Below are 20,010 nucleotides of genomic sequence, written 5' to 3'. Positions count from 1 at the left end.
GGGTTTGAGAGTCCCTTGAACTCACTGTGAGATGGGTCTGAGTTAAAATTCCACTTATCATCTAACCTTTGGAAGCCCCAACACTAAATGAGGGACCAGTGTGATGTTTTGAATCTCCTAGAATTAGTGTCATGTCAGTTAAGAACTAGTATCCAGTAGTCCCTGAAAAGTCTGATTATTTCCTTTTCCTCAATGGACAGTTTCCTTGGTGGAAGGCCATATGTCCTTTTCCTTTTAGGAAAGCTGGAGAGAGATTAACCAGGGTCCTTTTCTAAGGGAACCCATCCTTTACCCATTCCTGGGGTTCTGGACTTATAAACTGGTTCATGTTTGGGAACTGACTGAAGGCCCATGACTGTTTTGGTGATTTAGGATAGACTGTTCACTGGACCTACACTTCTTCTGCTTTTTAGATGAACTTAAGAAATAAATAGGCTTCCAATCTATTTCAATTTTAGGAACACACAATCAACTTGCCAATGTCATAGGTTTCTGAGAGTCAGACTATTCTGATTACTGCTTTGAAGACTCTGATGTCCATTATGGTGACCATACCCACTTTATCTTTGGTGACTAAGTGCTGCCACTCGGCCCCTGTCACCACAGGATCCAGTTACTCACCTGCATTTAAGGATCCCAGTTCAGTGGCAGCACTTCTCACTGTAACTCTTAACCTATAGAAGTAACCACAGAGCTCTTCAACAGTGTTTGGTTCCTATAGCAAATCCTTGCCTCACAGTCATGGTAAAAGTTGTGAGTGAGCAGGTTTCACATGATAAACCCACTCTGACACCCCAATCTCCCTAAGCTTTTGAATCTCTTCCTCTACATTAAACCAAGGCAGGTCTGGCATTTCCAGCTCTCCTGTTGTGGGCCATGTTTTAGCCAGTCAGCCAAACAAACTGGTAGATCCCTCCTAACCCCACAAGGTAAAACATTAAATCCAGAATCTCTGCTTCATGGGGCCATGTCAGTAAATTTGACCTAATTCAACTTTATGTTCTTTCCACAATTATTCCATATTCTTTTTTAAAATTAATCCCACATCCTTAATATCTATTGCCACACATATTCCTCAGAATTCTGTCTGTATAAATTGGGGAATAGGTGCAATTCTTTTCACTGTAGCATACCTCCTCATGGGTCACAGTTTGATTAAGAGTATCCAGTGCTGATATTTTATATATTTCTAGTTATATTAGTCTTTTCTTTCATGCTAGAAATAGAGTCACTGGTGCCTTTAATCAGATTAGAGAACAAATTCTGGAAACCCCAGAACCAATTCAGAAAACTTCTTAAAGTTATATTCCTCTAAAACCACTCTTGGTTCCAAAATCTGTATCAGTTAGGATTTTCCAAAGAAACAACCACTTTGTATGCATGCATATGAATGTACATATACATAAACATAAATATTTATGTATGCATATGGAAACACACACATATATGTATGGAGAAAGAGGGAGACAGAGACAGCGAGGGAGACCTTAAGGCATTGGCTGTCATGATTGTGGTAGCAAGGCTCTCTTACTGATTGGATGAGGCTAATGCACATTATTGAGAATAATCTCCAATACTTAAAGTGAGTCGACTGTAGATATTATCCACATTTACAAAGTTTTTTCAAAGCAGAACATAGATCAGATTTTGACTGAGTAACTGGGGACTATACCATAGTCAATTTGATACATAAAGTTAACCATTACAAATACTAAGCCTTTATTTTATTCCAGAGTCTGCAGGTTGGCTGTAAGTAAGTCTATTTAGGCAGGGATGTGAGGGTGGCTCTGCTTCACCCTATGTTCTGTGGGCCATTTAAGGAAGTTTTGCTTTATGTATGTCATTCTGGGCCCTGGCCAAGTGTATGGCAGCTTCTTGAGATGCAAGAAGTGCAAGAGAGCAGTGAGAACATGAGAGGCCATTAAAGAAGTCAACACATGGTCACTTCAATGTTGGCAGGAGCAAGTCACGTGGTGAAGTCTAAAGTCAATGTATGGAGAAGCCACTCCCTCCATGATAAATTTATGGCATGGAAGTGGGTGCCAAGAGAGACAGAGAATCTGGGTCAGTCATTCAATTTTCCACAAGTGTTTACATATTTTATCTTATGGTTAATTACAGCCTTGATGTCTTTCATTGCATCTATAGAGAACCAAAAGTTATCAATACAACCTTCACTCAAATGATAGTGTTTACCTAAAAGATATTTCTTTGCTGTGGTGTTTTATTTTTTGCAACTATTTTTGTTACTAACTCAGATATATTATTACTGACATATTTATTGTTTACCAAAGGCTTCCCCTCAAATATGAATAATTTATTTCTGACATCATATGCTGTCAGAAAAATATAAACATAAATATATAAATAAATATATATTTATACTTATATAAATATAAATGGAAATAGGCTAAAAGGATCAGATAGAATTATATATTTGCTTTCATTGGGAAGAACATGTGGAAGTTTAGTGTAATTTTGCCTGGATAAATATTACTGTCATGCATCCCTACAACATGGGTTATCATATGCATGTATACTTCCTTGCTCTACCAGCTGACAGGGTCTAAGTAAGTTGTTGAACAAATAAATAATAAATGGGGGAAGAACAGGCACATCTTCTATCCAGAGTAATTTAAATAATTTATGTAGACACTTCACCTGCAAGGAAGCAAAGCATAACTTCCCATTCCTTAAGTATGAGCTGCTCATAGTGACTTCAATCCAAAGAGTAAAGTATGGAGAGAGGGAAAAAAAAAGAGTAACTTACCAGTGGGGAAACCTGACAAACAGTATTCTAGTCATGTGGTCACAGTCAGCTTCCACAGTGGTAAGTTGTGTTGACGGTGTGGACCTCTGATACATTGTGGTGAAATGGTACCAATCTCTGTGGTATCCTCCCCAAATCCCTTAGCTCTAGTATAATCATGAGAAAAACAGCAGAATAATTCAATATAATTATATTCTACAAATTACTGATTAGTACTCCTGAAAACTGCCAAAGTCATTTTAAAAAAACGAAGATCTGAGGAACAGTCACAGCCAAGAGAAGCCTGAGACATGGTGAATAAATATAATGTGGTGTCCTGGATGGGATCCTAGAGCAGAAAGAGAACATGAGAAAAAAAACCCAAGAAAATTGGAATCAAGTATGGATTTAATAATAATATAATAGTATTGATCCATCAATTTTAACAAATGTGTATACTAATGTAAGATGTTAATAATAGGGAAAAAGGGAATGTGGGCTATATGGGAACTCTCTGTGCTATTTTCACAATATTTATATAAATCTAAAGCTGTTATAAAAGTTTATAAAAAAGTCTCAAAATTTTTAAATAAAAGAACTGAACATCTTTTACTCCAATTTTTAAATTTATAATCACTGAAAATAGGTTTATTATTGTATGTAATTTATTCTTACCCAGTAATTAACTTGTTTTAAATCTCATAATAATTTTTTTCTGAATAAATATTGATATTACTACATAATATTTTGATGAAAGATAATGGAAGATTCAGGGAAAAGAATGAAAATGTTAAAAATGGTAGAGATGCAGGCATAATGCATCATATTATTAATGATGTCTTAAAATGTATTCAGCATTTGAAACTAAACATGAGCTTATGTTTAGACAGATGGCTAAATACCCTCATGTCTATTTCTCTAGTTGCTTTTTAGTAGCAGGAAATTGATCTTAGAGATACCATGTTTTTATATAATCAATAAATATTGAAATTCTACTTTTATAGTAAAGGAATAACTTTATGTCAAAGTTGGAAATAAACAGATATTATAGTTTTTCCCAACACAGTCTTTAAAAGCAATTTTGAAAAATAATTGATAAAACAAAACCAATTTCTCATGGATATCAAAAAATTAAGTAATTTAAATAGAGAGGGAGACAAACCATAAGAGACTCTTTAAGATAGAGAACAAATTGAGGGTTGATGGAGGGAAGCGGGTGGGGGATGGGCTGAATGGGTGATGGGGATTAAGGAGGGCACTTGTGAGGAGCACTGGACATTGTATGTAAGTGATGAATCACTCAATTCTACTCCTGAAATCAATATTACACTATATGTTAACTAAATAGAATTTAAATAAAAATTTGAAAAAAAAGATTGCCATCAAAAAATAATTTAAAAAGAAAGAAAAAAGATTAATTTATATCATCAAATTACAATTTTTATCATCAAATTACCTTTTATTTATAAATGATTTGTTGCAACCTAGCTTTACTATAATCAAGCTGCTTATGCATTCCAATTAAGTAAAACCAGGTCCACAACCCACAAAACTTATTTAGGGAAAATATATTGTGCAGCATGTTCAGTTAACTGTTGAAAACAGTCAATCTCTTTTCTTTCAGGGGCAATAGTAATAATCCAGTGACAGCTTAAGTGAATTTCCTGCTCTATTGCACCCACACTTACTTGATAAACACTTGACAAAGTGTTTATCAACCTAATATAACAGAAAATGACAAAGAAGGACAAAATAATTTCCTGTTCCTAACACTGAAAGGAGGATTAATTTTGAGGAGTCCAGTCTTTTACTGTGGAATTCACCATACATTTTACTTTGAAGTCTCATTTACCTAAACTATATCATATTTTGGCTCTGCATTTTTTCCATAGTGTCAGGGTGTCAATTTTCTATGACCATTCTTAGTTTAAGTTTCTCATATAACTAAAATAAAATTCTCTAAAAGTATTAAAAAAACACATATGCATTTTATATATATTAAAATCTATGTTCACCATTTAGTTATTATAATGAGCACAAAATGAATCTGTATCAGATATTTCATACATCGATTTATCTTAATATTATTCACTCTGATAAATAGCTTTTTTCCTTACATCATAGTGTTTGTGAATAAAATTTTAAGTTCCAGAGAGAATTATTCATGCATGTAGCTTTTTAATTAAAAAGAGAAAGATTAGTCAACCTTTTTTCAAGAGATAACCACAAGAAAGGCAACTTTTAATTACTCCTTTGAAGTGTCTTTCCCAGTTGCAACCTCAGGTTTCAAAACGAACGCTGGGAATGAGCGAACACTTGAGAGAAGAGGTCCATCCTATCCTAGATCGTGTCTGAATGCTCAGTGGAGTGGAGAGGTGCCGGGAAATGCACCCTCTCGGTCACACTGAACCATGGCAGTACGTTTAGGATGCGCAAGGGTGGAGGTTGAGACTTTTTTTTCTTCCTTCTGCTCTTTTCATTGTACCCCGGGAATTCTTGTTCCTTACAGGTGGCCTTAAACAGTTTGCCCACAGGATCTGCTTCATAATTGCTTATGCTTTGCTTTATTGGCGTTCTCCACTCTTACACTCGATGCTGTGCTTGATGGCTTACCATTTCTCTGTCTTTTCAGACGACATCCTTCGTGGTGCCGTAGCACATGGATTTCAGGACTGCCTGTGAAGAGGTATGTTACATGGCTTTCTGCTTTTTGAATAAGGAAAACAGGTTATAAACTGGACATACTTGTCCTCCTTTATGTAAGTGGAACACTGCTTTTGGCAGAGGGATGGGTGACAGGTCCATTTCATTTCCAGGGTATGATCTGTTTCTGCAAGACTAAAAAGCGAGAGTGCCTGGGAAAGCCTCGGATTTTCACTCTTCCTTAAGAAGACTGGAGCATATTTGATTTGATTACATTGCCCTTCTCCATAAACTATGCACTCACTGCATGATTTCAGGTAGTATGTTGGAAGTAATTCTTTTCACATGAATGGTTATAAATTAGAAGACATCTGAAGTCCCTTTCAGCACTAAAATCCTATGATTTTATGATTCCAATATTATTTAAGTATTTCAATATTATTTAAGTATATCAATTCAGATTCTCTGTAGAGCTGTCTTCACACTTTGGTGTGAATTAAAGTGATACATTGCTCTTTTAAGGATATTAAAGGCCATTCAAGTGTGTACTCAGTAGTGCATGGAGTTAGGCCCCAGGAGATATAACCATTCTATTTTAGGAAAAAACACTATTTTACTAAACATTCAAAGCATTCTTTCATTCTTCAGGCAAAATGCAAACACTCATAGGTTAAAATATTCCATATTTGTTTAAAAGGTTTAAAATATTTTTATTGTATATAGATACCTCAAGAAAAACAACCATAATTAGATTACCTATGATACAGTTAAAAACAAACCAACAAAAAACTTGTTATTAACATTTGTGAAGATTGTTCTTTTAATGAGATGTCAAGTGTTAAGTTTCTTGCAAAAATATCTACTTTTATTTTTTTATTTGTATTCTTTTAAAGATTTTTATTTATTTATTTGAGAGAGAGAGGATGATAGCATGAGAGGGAGGAGGGTCAGAGGGAGAAGCAGACTCCCTGCTGAGCAGGGAGCCTGATGTGGGACTTGATCCTGGGACTCCAGGATCATGACCTGAACCAAAGGCAGTTGCTTAACCAACTGAGCCATCCAGGCACCCAGCAAAAATACCTACTTTTAAAAAAGCATTTGTCATAGTTGTTTCAAAGTTTAGAACATAAGCAAGATCTTTCAGAAAATTAATAAGTTGCTTATATATATTTTTAAAGATTTATTCATTTGAGAGAGAGAGAGAGCACTCACGTGCATGCACATGCACCTGAGAGTGGAGGGGAGGGGCAGAGGAAGAAAATCTCAAGCCAACTCCTAGCTGAGCTTGAAGCCTGATGTGGGGCTGATCTCACCACCCATGAGATCAAGACCTGAGCCGAAACCAAAAGTCATTTGCTTTCACTGACTGAGCCACCCAGGCGCCCCACTTTTATATTTTAATACTTAAGCTAAACTTTTTAGTTTCTAAAAGATTTTCTCTACACTAACACTCTTCAAATTACATTATAGTTATTTATTTACAACCTCTCTTACGTGCTGCACTAAATACTATAATGTCAGAGTGTATAATTTATTCATCCTTTTAACTCAGTATCTATCAGTTCATACTTTTTAAAAATGATTTAATGCTTTAGAAACTTAAATTTAGAAACAAATTTTAATTCTGTGACATTTCTAGTGCTAAATACGTAGTATCATACTCTTAATTTTGGATGTGGTAAGTCTGTTTCTATCTCAGTGCTTGTTATCTTATGTTTTGGGTAGTAAAGCACTCATTGAATGGATATTTGCATGAATGAGATACAAATGAAAAACGGGAGATTCAGGAGATCCTTAAAGACAGAGTAGTGGCCAAATATTGTTTTAACACATGGCTTACCTTGGACTTCAGAGATTGACCTAAGATTGATTTTTCAGACCTTTTTTTAAAACAAAATTGTTTGATTCATTGATTTAGAATATATATCAAGTATTATTTAAGGTTCAGAGATTTATTTTACAATGATAATACCATTGTGATCATCTTACCCTTGCTTCTATAGACAGAGGTTCTTGTTCTTTTGCAATGAGCCCTTTGATAATTTCTATCATTTTAGACTGTCCCCAGGGAAGAGTAAAGCGGTCTCAGAACTGCTCAGCAGCCATGTGTCTTCCACATGCTGGCTGGATTGGCAGGAGTACAGAACTATGAGATACTCTGAAGATGATCAAATCCCCCCGTAAATGGATCAAAGTCAATGAGTTTGTCTGAAATTTACAGTCTTAGTACATGTAAATGGACAGAAACCATAAAGATAATTCAGCTTAACTCTCTCACTTTGCAGGTGAGGAAATTGAAAGGTTTTATGAAATGCTAAGTGCTATTTAATTAATTAGTTAAAAGCAAAACCATAATGTGTAGCTTAGAACTCCTGAGTCTAAGTTTGAGCATCTTTCTAAATTATGTTGCTGAAAATTATAACATAGTCAAAGATATGTTGAATAAAACTTGATTTCTCTTGACTGCTAATAAGCTGTTAAAAGGCAAATCTGATATCCATATCCATTGGACAGATCTAGCTAGATTATAACCATGCACATACCGGGAAGTCTCTTCTTTGAGAAGAAATGGAAATATGTCTAGTTCCATGTAAAATATCTTAATTTTCTAATACAGATCCTTTGTAAAAGAAAAGTTTATTAATTAAGAAGTTTCTCCTCTTAAAAAGAAAATGTTGCAATACTTTTAAGGAGTTTGGATTTGGAAGTCTGATAAAATGCAAAAGTGAAGGTAGAGAATACAATTGGGACAACACAAAATCCACAATTTAGAAGAAAAAGTGCATGTTATGGGCAGGTATAATTACTGATTTTCTGCTTTTAAAAGTGTCATCAAAATAATAACGTGTCGGGGCACCTGGGTGGCTCATCGGTTAAGTGTCTGCCTTCGGCTCATGTCATGATCCCAGGATCCTGGGCTTGAGCCCTGCGTCAGGCTCCCTGCTCATCAGGGAGTCTGCTTCTCCTTCTCCCTCTGCCCCTTTTTCTCCTCCTCCTGCTCGTGCTCTCTCTCTCTCAAATAAATAAATAAAATCTTAAAAAAAAATAAAATTACAATGTGTTCAAGAAACCACTATGCTATCTTTAGTGTAGGTATTCCTCAAATTTCATTTTCACATCTGTCTTCCTTAAAATATGATCCACATCTTTGTGTTGACCATGAAAATACATATTTTTCTATAACATATATTTAATAATTTAAAATTCATTTACATATATAATTTAATTTAGTCCTTCATATAATAAGAATTTGTGATTATGATTCAATCAACACATATTGAAAGAAATCCTACTATCAATTAAACACTGTACTAGGTCCTATATATGAATAGTCTTTAATGATAAAAACGGTGTTAACCTATTATTAAGATCTTCTTGTGATAACAATGTATGTGATGAGGTTAAATATTGTGATATTATTGAAGTCACTACATGTGATGCCTAAATACAGTTCTGGTTAATTGTTAGGTGAATATATTTATTCAATGAAAACCCTGAGTTCAGAAAAGGAAGCACTTGTCTTGGATGGAGTGGTCTTGGTAAACCTCAAGGCGAAGTGAGTCATGTACTAGTACTTGACAAATGGCTAGAATTTAGCCAAGGAAAAGGCCATGACAAGGGAAGACAAAATGCAATTGGAGGCATACTGCATCAAATGGCATTTAGGGCAACATTGCTATAATATGGTAGGGTATAAGAAATTACAGGTCATTTAAAACTGTAAGTTTACAGAACAAATTAAGTTATATCTGGCAATCAAAATATGGAAATATCAAGGACACCTGCAAAACTATGTACAGGACATGTCATGGTCTCTGCCCAGTTCCTTGTAGTTTGTAGTTTTTTATGTCTGATTTCAAGAATAAAGGAGCATAGAGTTTAAAAGTTTCATGAAAGCAGGGGCACCTGGGTGGCTCAGTTGGTTGAGCATCTGACTCGATTTTGGCTCAGGTCATGATATCAGGTTCTGCGCTCAGTGCAGAGTCTGCTTGAGATTCTCTCTCTCTCTCCCTGCTCACACACTTGCTCTAAATAAATAAATAAATAAATAAATAAATAAGTAAAATCTTTAAAAATTTTTTTCATGAAAGCACATGTTCTTTCAAAGTCTAAAACCTAAATTAAAGATGCTTTAACTTTTTAAGATTTATTTATTTGAGAGAGAGAGAGATTGAGAGAACAAGTGGGAAGAGGGGCAGACAGAGAAGCAGACTCCCTGTGGAGCACAGAGACCAAGGCAGGACTCAATCCCAGGACCCTGGGATCATGACCTGAGCCGAAGGTAGATGCTTAACTGACTGAGCCACCCAGGTGCCCAAAGAGGCCTTAACTTTTAAGTATAAAGGAATCATAGCCAATTTTTTAAAGTTCCAAGGTAATAGGTTTAAGCTAAGCATAAATTCTTGTTAAGTTTAAATGTGAGGTCTGTTTGTTTAAAACAGAGTAAATCCATGTAAATCCATAGACACACTTCATTGATTTACAGAAACAAGTCAATGACTAGATTTTAAAAAGTATTGCCTGTTAAATAATCAAGAGGCATGGCCTTTTAATATTCCTCTAAACAAACAATGTAGATTTTGTAAAATCCCCCTGCAATAGAGTATCATCCATCAGGCACAGGAAAACAACATTTGAATCTATATTATTTTTTATGACTCATCCCTTTAAAATTTCAAGTTTTATGTACGTTTTATAATTTACATAGAGCACATACATTTCTTTACTTATGTGCAATGAGTACACAGTCCACAAAGTTTGAAGACAGATGATAGTTATGTTAAAAAAGAAACAGATAGGTGCAGGACTTAAGTTTATACTAAATGTGCAGCCAATACTTATTTAGGAGATTTTTTAAATTTTTTTATTTTTCAGCAGTTGTGCTGTACTAGTGGTCACTCTCACAGTCCTGGTTCCCATTCTTAACCCTGAAGCAATCTATGGGGGATGAGGTTGTGCAGATTAAGCCTCTCCCCATATCAGACAGTGTCCTATGCATCCTCAGTAGTTTGTCTTTGATGGGAAAATCATCAGATCAGAGTGGTCTCACTCACTTTACCCTCCCCCCCATTGGTTATTGCTTTTGATAAAGGAAGAACAGTTGGTTCGTGATGATGGCCTTCTCACAACTCTTTGCACTCCCGTAGGAGATTCTTGGTGACCAAAGTGTTACCTCCTGGTGAGAGACGCTGATGGCCATGTCACTGTTTCTAGGAGGATTGGGTGAGGCATCCTTCAAATGATCTGTGCATGAGGGAAACCAGAGCAAGTGGTTTGGAGCACAGAATCTGGAGCCCAGCAGCCTGGGTTCAGATCCTGAGTTCCATTCATCTCTGCTCCTCTGCTCTATTGCTACCTGTGAAAACAGTTGCACTGGGTTGTTAGGAGGATCAAAAGAAATAGTATTTCTGGAAACACAGTAAACTTTGTGCAAGTGGTTATTAAACAACAAATGAATATAGGACTCCATTTCACTAGTGGTGATACCAGTCCAGCAATGCTGCTCTGAATCAGAAGAGTGCCCTGAAATGGATTTTACCCATTCTTTTAATCTACTGTACCAGCTCTGATTCTAATGCAGTTGTTTACCAGCCCTCAACATCTTCTGCTCAAGGTTTATATTTCTGTTAACAAAAATTATGTTGTAACTTTCCCAATTCCTATCCATCTCCTGCTCTAAGAAATATATTTATAAAACATAAATCACTGTTCAGATTTTTCTAGGACATCTCTAATACCTTTAAACTCCTGGAACATCACATAAGGGCCCTGACCTTCCTCCTCTTCACCTGGCACCTCTCCTCCCTTGGCCTTTGCTGGATCATGCAGATTTAGGATTGGGATGCATTCTCATGCTTCTCTCTTCTTGCATCATGTCAGCTATCCATTCTCATGCTTTCATATTTTACTCCTTTCTCCCCCTTGAATAAAATAACTTTTGTCTTCTCTGATTATTTCCTCAATTTATTTTTTAAGACAAGCCATACATTTTTTTATCTATAAAACCTTCTTTAACACCTCCCTCCCTCAAGAATATTTAACTCTTCTCTCCATGTTGCTCCCACATCAGATATCACATGACATCTTATGTATATATGTATATTTTTGTAAGTAAGAATACTCTGAGGTCAGAGACTATTGTCTGATTCATGTCTCAATTATTTACAAATTATTTGAAAAATTGATATATTATGGGATTTTAAATGTATTTTCATGTACACAGCTGAATTTTTATAATAAGATATTATGTGACATCTATAACCCCTAAAGAATGAATTTAAGTTGAATTTGTTGATAAGCTTCATTAGTACTATTTTCTGTTTTCTTCAAATAGCTATTTATGTCTGTGTGTGTGTGTGTGTGTGTGTGTGTGTGTGTGTGTATTCATTTTAACAAAAGCTACTTCATTCTTTGTTTTCTTTAATTCTGTATTTTCAGGACCCAAATGTGAGCTCAAAGTCTGTATTCTGTTTTGCAGACAACTTTCTAATAATTAGGGGACATTTTATACATTATTTGAGTGAATGGCGCTTTGACCACATTGGATGTGATGAGAGAAGTCTCATAGCTGTGTTTTTGTCTCTCAAACTTTCCCTGGATGATCTTTGATAGCTCTTTGATGTGTAACAATAATGTATTTATGGGCTCTCAGGGAAAACCCCTCTTTCATCCTCATGTTGAGACAGAGCATTATTTGTGATTGCCAGCTATTCCATTATACTTCTGGGAGAAAATTGGCCCGAATGTACTGTACATTAAAAAATCAGCAAATGTGCTCAATTATGTTCACTTGCCTTTGATATTATTTTAACCCTCCTCTTTGCCATGCCACCTCAGAGAGTCCTGATGTTGGCTCCCAGCCAAGATCACATTGTAAGCATGAAAGACTTTTCTCTGTGAAAAATGTAGAAAATTATGTTCTATATTAAGGAAAATATCATTTGCCTTTGCTGAAATATTTTTGTCCTCTAGACATATCCACTTGAGTTATGCTCTAGAATAGATTAATCGACACAATTTAGTGAGTGCATGCTGTGCGCCAGTCTCATATGAAGGAGGAAAGAACAGCATCCTTGCTCCTGGAAAAAAACTTGTTTTTCCTTAAAAGATATCATAACCCTTACAATATAATTACAGACTAATATAAGACCATAGTGATAGAGAGTATAATGGTATGTATTAGCACATGGGATAAAGCATTTACAGAAAGGATTATCTTTAGAGGCATCAGTAAGTCTGTTCCCATTTACATTATGAAACATTCTTTTAAAGAAATAAACTCCTAGCAATCCATATGTAAATTTATATTCCAAGAGAAAGCCTGGTATCAGTGCCTGGAGTTTTGTGCTCATTAAATACTAAGGATAAATACATATTTCTATATACTTATCCTTTTTTTATCCAAATTAAGAATGGTTTAATAATTATTAAATGAAAATGTAATTGCCAAAGTGGTCATTGTTCCTGTTGACTTTTTGGTGCAGAATGACAGCCAGCGATTATTTTCTGTTTCAAAAAAATTTCTTTTTGTATTTCTGACAAATGGGAACCTTAAGTGCATTTGCTAAGGAGCATATTTCTATTTATCTGGGTGAACATTGTACACTGACATGCTTCAGGAGTGATGGGCTTCATGGGCTTCTTCAGTAATTACTGAGATACTGGTGTAAAGCTATGTAGTACAAGTTCAGGAGTCTTCACAGGCTGTTTTTTACAATTCCCAAAAATGTGTGAGGCAAAAACAATGGATTGGAAATCACAAACCATGGGTCCTAAGCCAGGCTCTGTTTTTAATTAACTATATTAATTTAAGCAGTTCACTTCCCCCTTTATCCTCATTTTCTCATCTGTACAGCCTCTGTGTGTGTGTGTGTGTGTGTGTGTGTGTGTGTGTGGTGACTAGGAATGATGAAATCTTGGAGGACAGAAAAGATGTTAAATGGGTATGGTTTCAGATTCAGAATTCTATGATAGAGACAGAATGTAGATTAGTGGTTGCCTAGGGCTGGGGAGGGGAGTGGGATGATGCACGTAATAGTTTTCCTTTTGGAGTGATGAAAATGCTCTAAAGTTGATTATAATGATGCCTACACAACTTTGTAATAAAAAACATTGTCTTACACATCTTAAAGGGTTGAATTGTATAGAATGTAAATTGTATCTCAATAAATCTGTTACCAAAAATTTTATATTTAGATTATAAGTATTAAACAAAACTTTCATTATTTTTCAAATATAGTGTATAAACTATACTCTTTACTCTCCTAATCTTATGTGGATTTTCTGACAAATCTCCATTACCTGAGGTCTACTTCACATGAAATCGTTAATCTTGTCTCTGCACCTATATTAAGTATTATGCTCCAGATTCATCAGAGTGCATTTTCCTTAGCTCTCAAATGCTATTCATCATGTTTTGCTGTGAATAGGCCATGAAATTATATTCTATAAACTAAGTATAATTTTTTTTCTCTGTTTTGTTCTTTTCTTGCCTGAAGACAAAGACAGGGATTTGTTTGCTGCAGGATGGTAATCAGGAGCCTTTCAAAGTCCGGCTGCACCTAGCCAAAGATATTTTGATGATCCAGGAACAGGATGTGATATGTGTGTCTGGTGAGCCTTTCTATTCTGGTGTAAGTAGCTTTCCTTCTGTTGAAGTTTTTTGTTTTTTGTTTTGTTTTGTTTTCAATTTTTTTGTTAATGAAAATGTTTATTCACAGAAAATTCATGATATATTTTCCTTTTACTTACAGAGCATAGTCAATCCTCCTGCATGTAATTTTTGTTGACATTATTAAGTAAACAGTGTCCTTGTATAAGTACCAAACCTAAGTCCACAGCCAACCATTATGGCCCATCCCCACACATTAGGGCATCTCATTGACTCCCAGTTATTAAGTGGCTGCAGTGACACTAGTATCTGATCTTGAGAAAGTGCATTCTACCTTTTCATACAGAGGGACTATCTGAGAACAGTGCAGGGCAGTTTTTCCTGCCCCAGTCTTACCTTGCAATGCACTGGACTTTTGGAGGTGGTACAAAGGTGGAGCCCGATGCTTTGCATTTGAGAAGCATGAGGCTTTAGGTGGCAGTCACCGGACTCAATGGCAATGCTTTTCTCCAGGGGATTGTGCATGAATGATTCCATGGACCTCCTTGATAGAATTATACCCAAACGTCATAGCAAGTTCTGTCTAACGCTCTGTTTGGCATGTTACCCTGCCGCTAATCCAGCCTCAGAAAGAGCCATAAATTATCACTCAAAACTCATTGGTCTGCTTATGAGCACTGAAGTACAGCTGTGGAAGACATCTTTAGGTGAAATTAGATTATATTCGACAAGACAATTTTAACATTAAAGAGGACAACTTTTAGAGTTTATCATTTATTATGTAATAATATTAAAGACATTATTTTAACAGTGTTGCCAAATGTGATCTCAGAAGAAAATTACAGCAAATAACAAACAGTACTCTTCCTGGATTCCCAGACATCTATAGCTATTTAGCACAAAGATTTAATTTGTAGCTTATTCACAGATTTACCTTGGAGTCTTTTGTTGGTGGTGAATAATGCTGAACTGGAGTTTCCACCTCACTTTTCACCAACATCCTATGGGACTCACACCAGGTCCTAAATCAATAGGCCCTTGCTAACTAAAGATAATGGACATTTTGCAGACCGTTAACTATTCTTTTGTCACAGACCATTTAAATCACCCTGAATCATGGGTCTGGCTGTCAAAGCTGATTAAATTGTTCCTATGGAGTGCCCATTCTTCCTTTTAGTTAATAAAAGAATAGCAGTCAATGGTCACTTTCTCTCCTTTTTTTCCTTCCTTCCTTCTTCCTTCCTTTCTTCCTTTTTTTCTTTCTTTCTTTCTTTCTTTCTTTCTTTCTTTCTTTCTTTCTTTCTTTCTTTCTTTCTTTCTTTCTTTTTCTTTCTTTCTTTCTTTTCTTTTCTTTCTTTCTTTCTTCTTTCTTCTTTCTCTTTCTTTCTTTCTCTCTCTCTTTCTTTCTTTCTTTCTTCTTTCTTTCATCCTTCTTTCTTTCTTTTACTTCTTCCCTTCCTTCCTTCCCTCTTCCTCCTTCTCCTCCTTCTTCTCTCCTCTCTCTCTCTCTTTTCAGTGAAGCAATATGATTCATACATATAACTCTCTGTAATGAATATATTACACAAATTCTAGATAAGTAAAGTGTTGTAATTTGTAAAATTCAGTCTATCAATACTGAAATAATGTTAACTGATTTTAAACTATGCTGTCAAAATAGTTAATACACAAAAACCCACTCTCTCTTTTGAATAGAACACTGGGAAGAACTTGACAGAATTAAGGAGAAAAATCCTATGATAAAACCAACAAATATAAAAAAACAATTGACAAAATTTGACAGTCATTTATAAGAAATACTTTCAGCAAAGTCTGGATAGCATGGAACTCCCTTAATTCAATAAGCCTCTAATGAACACTTCCACTAACATTATAGTTTATATTGAAGATACTCTCTGAGGCTGTAAACAAGTCAAGGATCATCACTTGCTTCATTTTTACTCAATATTGTTTTGGTTGTACAGTAAGTCAGGAAATGGATATAAATGGCATAACAGTTGGGAAAGAAGAGGTAAACAGCTCTATTTTAGATGTCATGTTGGTGTACATAGAAACCCCTAAGTAATCTACAAAAAATAGAGTAACATACAAATTAGGTTGCTGGAAATAAGGACAATGTCCAAAGTTAATTGTATTTCCATAATTTGCAACAAACAAAATAAAAACGGAATCCACAATACATTGAAGAGATAATACATTCAGGAATAAATTTAACAAAATATGTACAAAGTTTTTACCTTGAAAACTATAAAACTGTGATAAATGAAATGAAAATAAACAAGTAAATGGAGAAATGTAACTAAATATTAAGTTTTCAAATCTTCCTAAACACCCAATATCAATTAAAATCCCCAAAATATTTTTGTAGACCATGGCAAGTTGATTCTAAGATTTACATGGAAATACAAAGACTCAGTACAGCCCAAACAATCTTTAATAAGTAGAACAAAGTTGGAGTGTTTATACTTCCTAATTTCAGAACTCACTGTAAGTTGCCAAAATGAATACAATGTGATATTGTCACAAGTACAGGCACATGAATCAAATGGAACATTATAGAGTCCAGAAACAGACCCACACTTACATGGCCAATGGCTTTTTTTATTGTGGTAAACTATACATAACATAAAATTTACCATTTTATTTATTTATTTTTTAAGATTTTATTTATTTATTTGACAGAGAGAGAGAGAGCACAAGCAGGCAGAGTGGCAGGCAGATGGAGAGGGAGAAGCAGGCTGTCTGCTGGGCAGGGAGCCGGATGCGGGGCTTGATCCCAAGACCCTAGGACCATGACCTGAGCCGAAGGCAGCCGCTTAACAGACTGAGCCACCAGGCGCCCCCAAATTTACCTTTTTAACCATATTTAAGTGTACTGTTCAGTGACATTGATCATATTCACATTGCTGTGAACCTATCACTGCTATCCATATCCAGAATTTTCATCATCCCATACTAAAACTCTGTGCCTATTAAGTAATACTCCCCTCAGCCCTTGATAACCTCTATTCTACTTTGTCTCTATTAATTGACTCGTAAGTGGATCACACACTCTTCATCCTTTTGGGTCGGTTTATTTCATTTAGTATAATTCTTCAAGATTCAGCCATGTTGTAGCATGTATCAGAATTTCCTTCCTTTATAAGACTGAATAATATTCTATCCCCATGTATATACCATATTTTGTTTATCTTGTTCATCCATCCATCCAACAGTGTACATCTGGGTTGTTTTCACCTTTTGGCCCTTTGGAATAATCCTAATATGAACATGGGAGCACAGATATATGAGTCATTGTTTTTCATTCTTTTGTGTATGTTCCCAGAAGTGGAATTGCTGGATGAAATGGTAATTCTGTGGCAGTTTTTTCGTTTGATCTCTTATCAGATATGTGATTTGCAAATAATTTTCTCCCAACATATGGGTTGCCTTTTTATTCTGTTGTTTCCTTTGATGCACAGATTTTAATTTTGATGAAGTTCAGTTTATTTATTTTTCTTTTGTTGACTGTACTTTTGGTGTTATATGTAAGAAATCATTGCCAGATCCAATGTCATGAAGATTTTCCCCTATATTTTCTTCTAAGAGTTCCTAGTTTCAGTTCTTCCATGTCCATCATGTATATTGATTTATTTCGAATTAATTTTTGCGTATGGTGTTAGGTCCAGCTTCATTCTTTTGTGGGTGGGTATCCAGTTTTTCTGACACCATTTCATCTTGGTACCCTTGTCAGAAATCATTTGACCATGTATTTAAGGGTTTATTTCTGAGCTCTCTCTATAAGTCTGTCTGTTTTTATGTCAGTACCATACTGTTTTGATTACCTTAGCTTTGTGGTAAATGTTGCAATCAGGAAGCGTGTACCATCCAGCTTTGTTCTTTCTCAAGAATGTTTTGGCTACATAGAGCTCCTTGAGATTCCATATAAATTTTAGGATGGATTTTTCTATTTTCATAAAAAATGACATTATGAATTAGTAGCTAGCTTTGGATAATATTGCCATTTCAATAGTAGTGAGCCTTCTAATCCATGAATGCAGGATGTCTTTTCATTTATTTATGTCTTTAATTTCTTTTGGTAATGTATTGCGGTTTTTAGTGAATGTCTTTCACCTTCTTGTTAGTTAATCCCGCTTTTTTTATTATTTATATGCTATTGTAAATGGAGTTGTTTTCTTAATTTTCTTTTCTTTATTCAACGGATTTTTGTGTATTCTTTTTGTATCTTGCTACTTTGCTGAATTTTTTTTTTTTTTAGTTCTAATGGCTCTGTGTGTGTGTGTGTGTGATGTATGTGTATAATCTTTAGGTTTTCTGTATATAAAATCATGTCATCTGTGAACAGAGATAATTTTACTTTTTTCCTTCCAATTTGGTTATCTTTTATATCTTTTTCTTGCCCAGTTTCTCTGTCTAAGACTTCTATTACTATGTTTAATAGAGGTGGTGAAAGTAGGCATCCTTACTTTTGATCTTAGAGAGAAAGCTTTAAGTCCACCTCTGAGTCCAGTCTTACCTGTAGGTTTTTCATATAGGGCCTTTATTATTTTGAGGTAGTTTTCTTCTAAGATTTTTGACTGTTAAAAGGGTGTTGAATTTGCCAAATGCTTTTTCTGCATCAATTGATAAGATTATGTGTGTGTTTCCTTCATTCTGTTAATATGGTATATTGAATCTCATATATTGTATCATCTTTGTATTCCAGGAATAAATCCCACTTGGTCATGATATATAATATTTTTAATATGCTGCTGAGTTCCGTTTGCTAGTATTTTGTTGAGGATTTTTGCATCAAAGTTCGTAAGGGTCATAATAGTTTCTTTTCTTATAGTCTTTTTCTGATTTTGGTATCAAGGTAATATTATCCTCAATGGGTAAGTTAGGATGTTTTCCCTCCTCTTAGTTTTTTGTAAGAGTTTGAGAAGAATTGGTATTATTTCTTCTTTAAATGTTTGGAAGAATTGACTAGTGAAATTAACAGATTCAAGATTTTTCTTTGTTGGAAGGTTTTTGATTACTGATTTAATCTCTTTACTAGTGTTATATCTGTTCAAATTTTCTATTTCTTCATGGTTCGGTGTGAGTAGGTTTTGTGTCTTTAGGAATTTGTCCATTTCATCAAGGCTATCGAGTTAATTCTTCATTCTCTCTTTGGATTTTTTAAAATTTCTATCAAGTTGGTAGTAATGTCCTCACCTTTTTTTTCTGATTTTAATCATTTCTTTAGTATTTAATATTCTTTTTATCTTAGCCAATCTAGGTAAACAGTTATGATTTTGTTAACCTTTTCAAAGAACACATTTATTTCATTGATTTTCTCCATTGCTTTTCTATTCTCTCTTTTATTATCTCAGTTCTAATCATTATTATTTCCTTCCTTCTGCTAGCTTTATGTTTAGTATGTTTTTTTCTTTTTCTATTTTCTTAAGTGGTTAAGTTAGGTTGTTGGTTTGAGATCTTTTTTTTTAATGTAAACTTCTATAACTAAAGGTTCCTTCTTGGCACTGCTTTCCCTGCATCTCAACATTTTGATATACTTTCATTTTCATTCATCTCTGATATGTTCTATTTTCCCTTGTGATTTCTCCCTTTCCTATTTGGTGCTTAAAAGTATCTTAATTTCCAGAAATTTGTGAGTTTTCACTTTGCCTTCTCTTAGTGATTTCTAACTTCAACCTGTTGTGGTCAGAGAAGATACTTTGTGTGATATCTACCTTCTAAACTCTAAGACTTAATTTGTGGCCTAACATATGATATATCCTAGAAAGTGTACCATGTGCACTAGAGAAGAATGCTAGCCTTTGAATAGGATATACTGTCCTGTTTGTATGCCTTGTGATTTTTTTTGTTGAAAATTGGACATTTGACTCTTACAATGTGGTCACTCTGGAAATCAAATTCTTCCCTTTCCCCAGGGTTTGCAGCTTTTGTTTTTTAGTCTTTAATTTTTGTAGGTCATCTCTATGCCAGGGTTTGGCCTAAAGTGTCAACTTGAGGTCTTCTCAGA

The 20,010-nt window shown here is 34.8% G+C and overlaps 1 protein-coding gene across 4 annotated transcripts in view; it reads left to right on the top strand.

The window, feature by feature from the left end:
• The window catches only part of SNTG1 (syntrophin gamma 1), a 922,421-nt gene that overhangs the window by 587,473 nt on the left and 314,938 nt on the right, over nucleotides 1-20,010 (top strand). For 3 of the 4 annotated variants that reach the window (XM_078072397.1, XM_078072398.1, XM_078072400.1), the window contains 2 exons: nucleotides 5,382-5,435; nucleotides 13,891-14,025. In XM_078072397.1, coding sequence (XP_077928523.1) covers nucleotides 5,409-5,435; nucleotides 13,891-14,025 — 162 coding nt within the window. In that variant the 5' untranslated portion in view covers nucleotides 5,382-5,408. Of the gene's footprint in view, nucleotides 1-5,381; nucleotides 5,436-5,606; nucleotides 5,710-13,890; nucleotides 14,026-20,010 lie in introns of those variants that run through there. The other variant, XM_078072399.1, reaches the window with a different exon arrangement.

This window comes from Halichoerus grypus, chromosome 5 (assembly GCF_964656455.1).
Source record: "Halichoerus grypus chromosome 5, mHalGry1.hap1.1, whole genome shotgun sequence".
NCBI classification, from domain to species: Eukaryota; Metazoa; Chordata; class Mammalia; order Carnivora; family Phocidae; genus Halichoerus; species Halichoerus grypus.
This window is presented reverse-complemented; position numbering and strand designations above follow the sequence as displayed.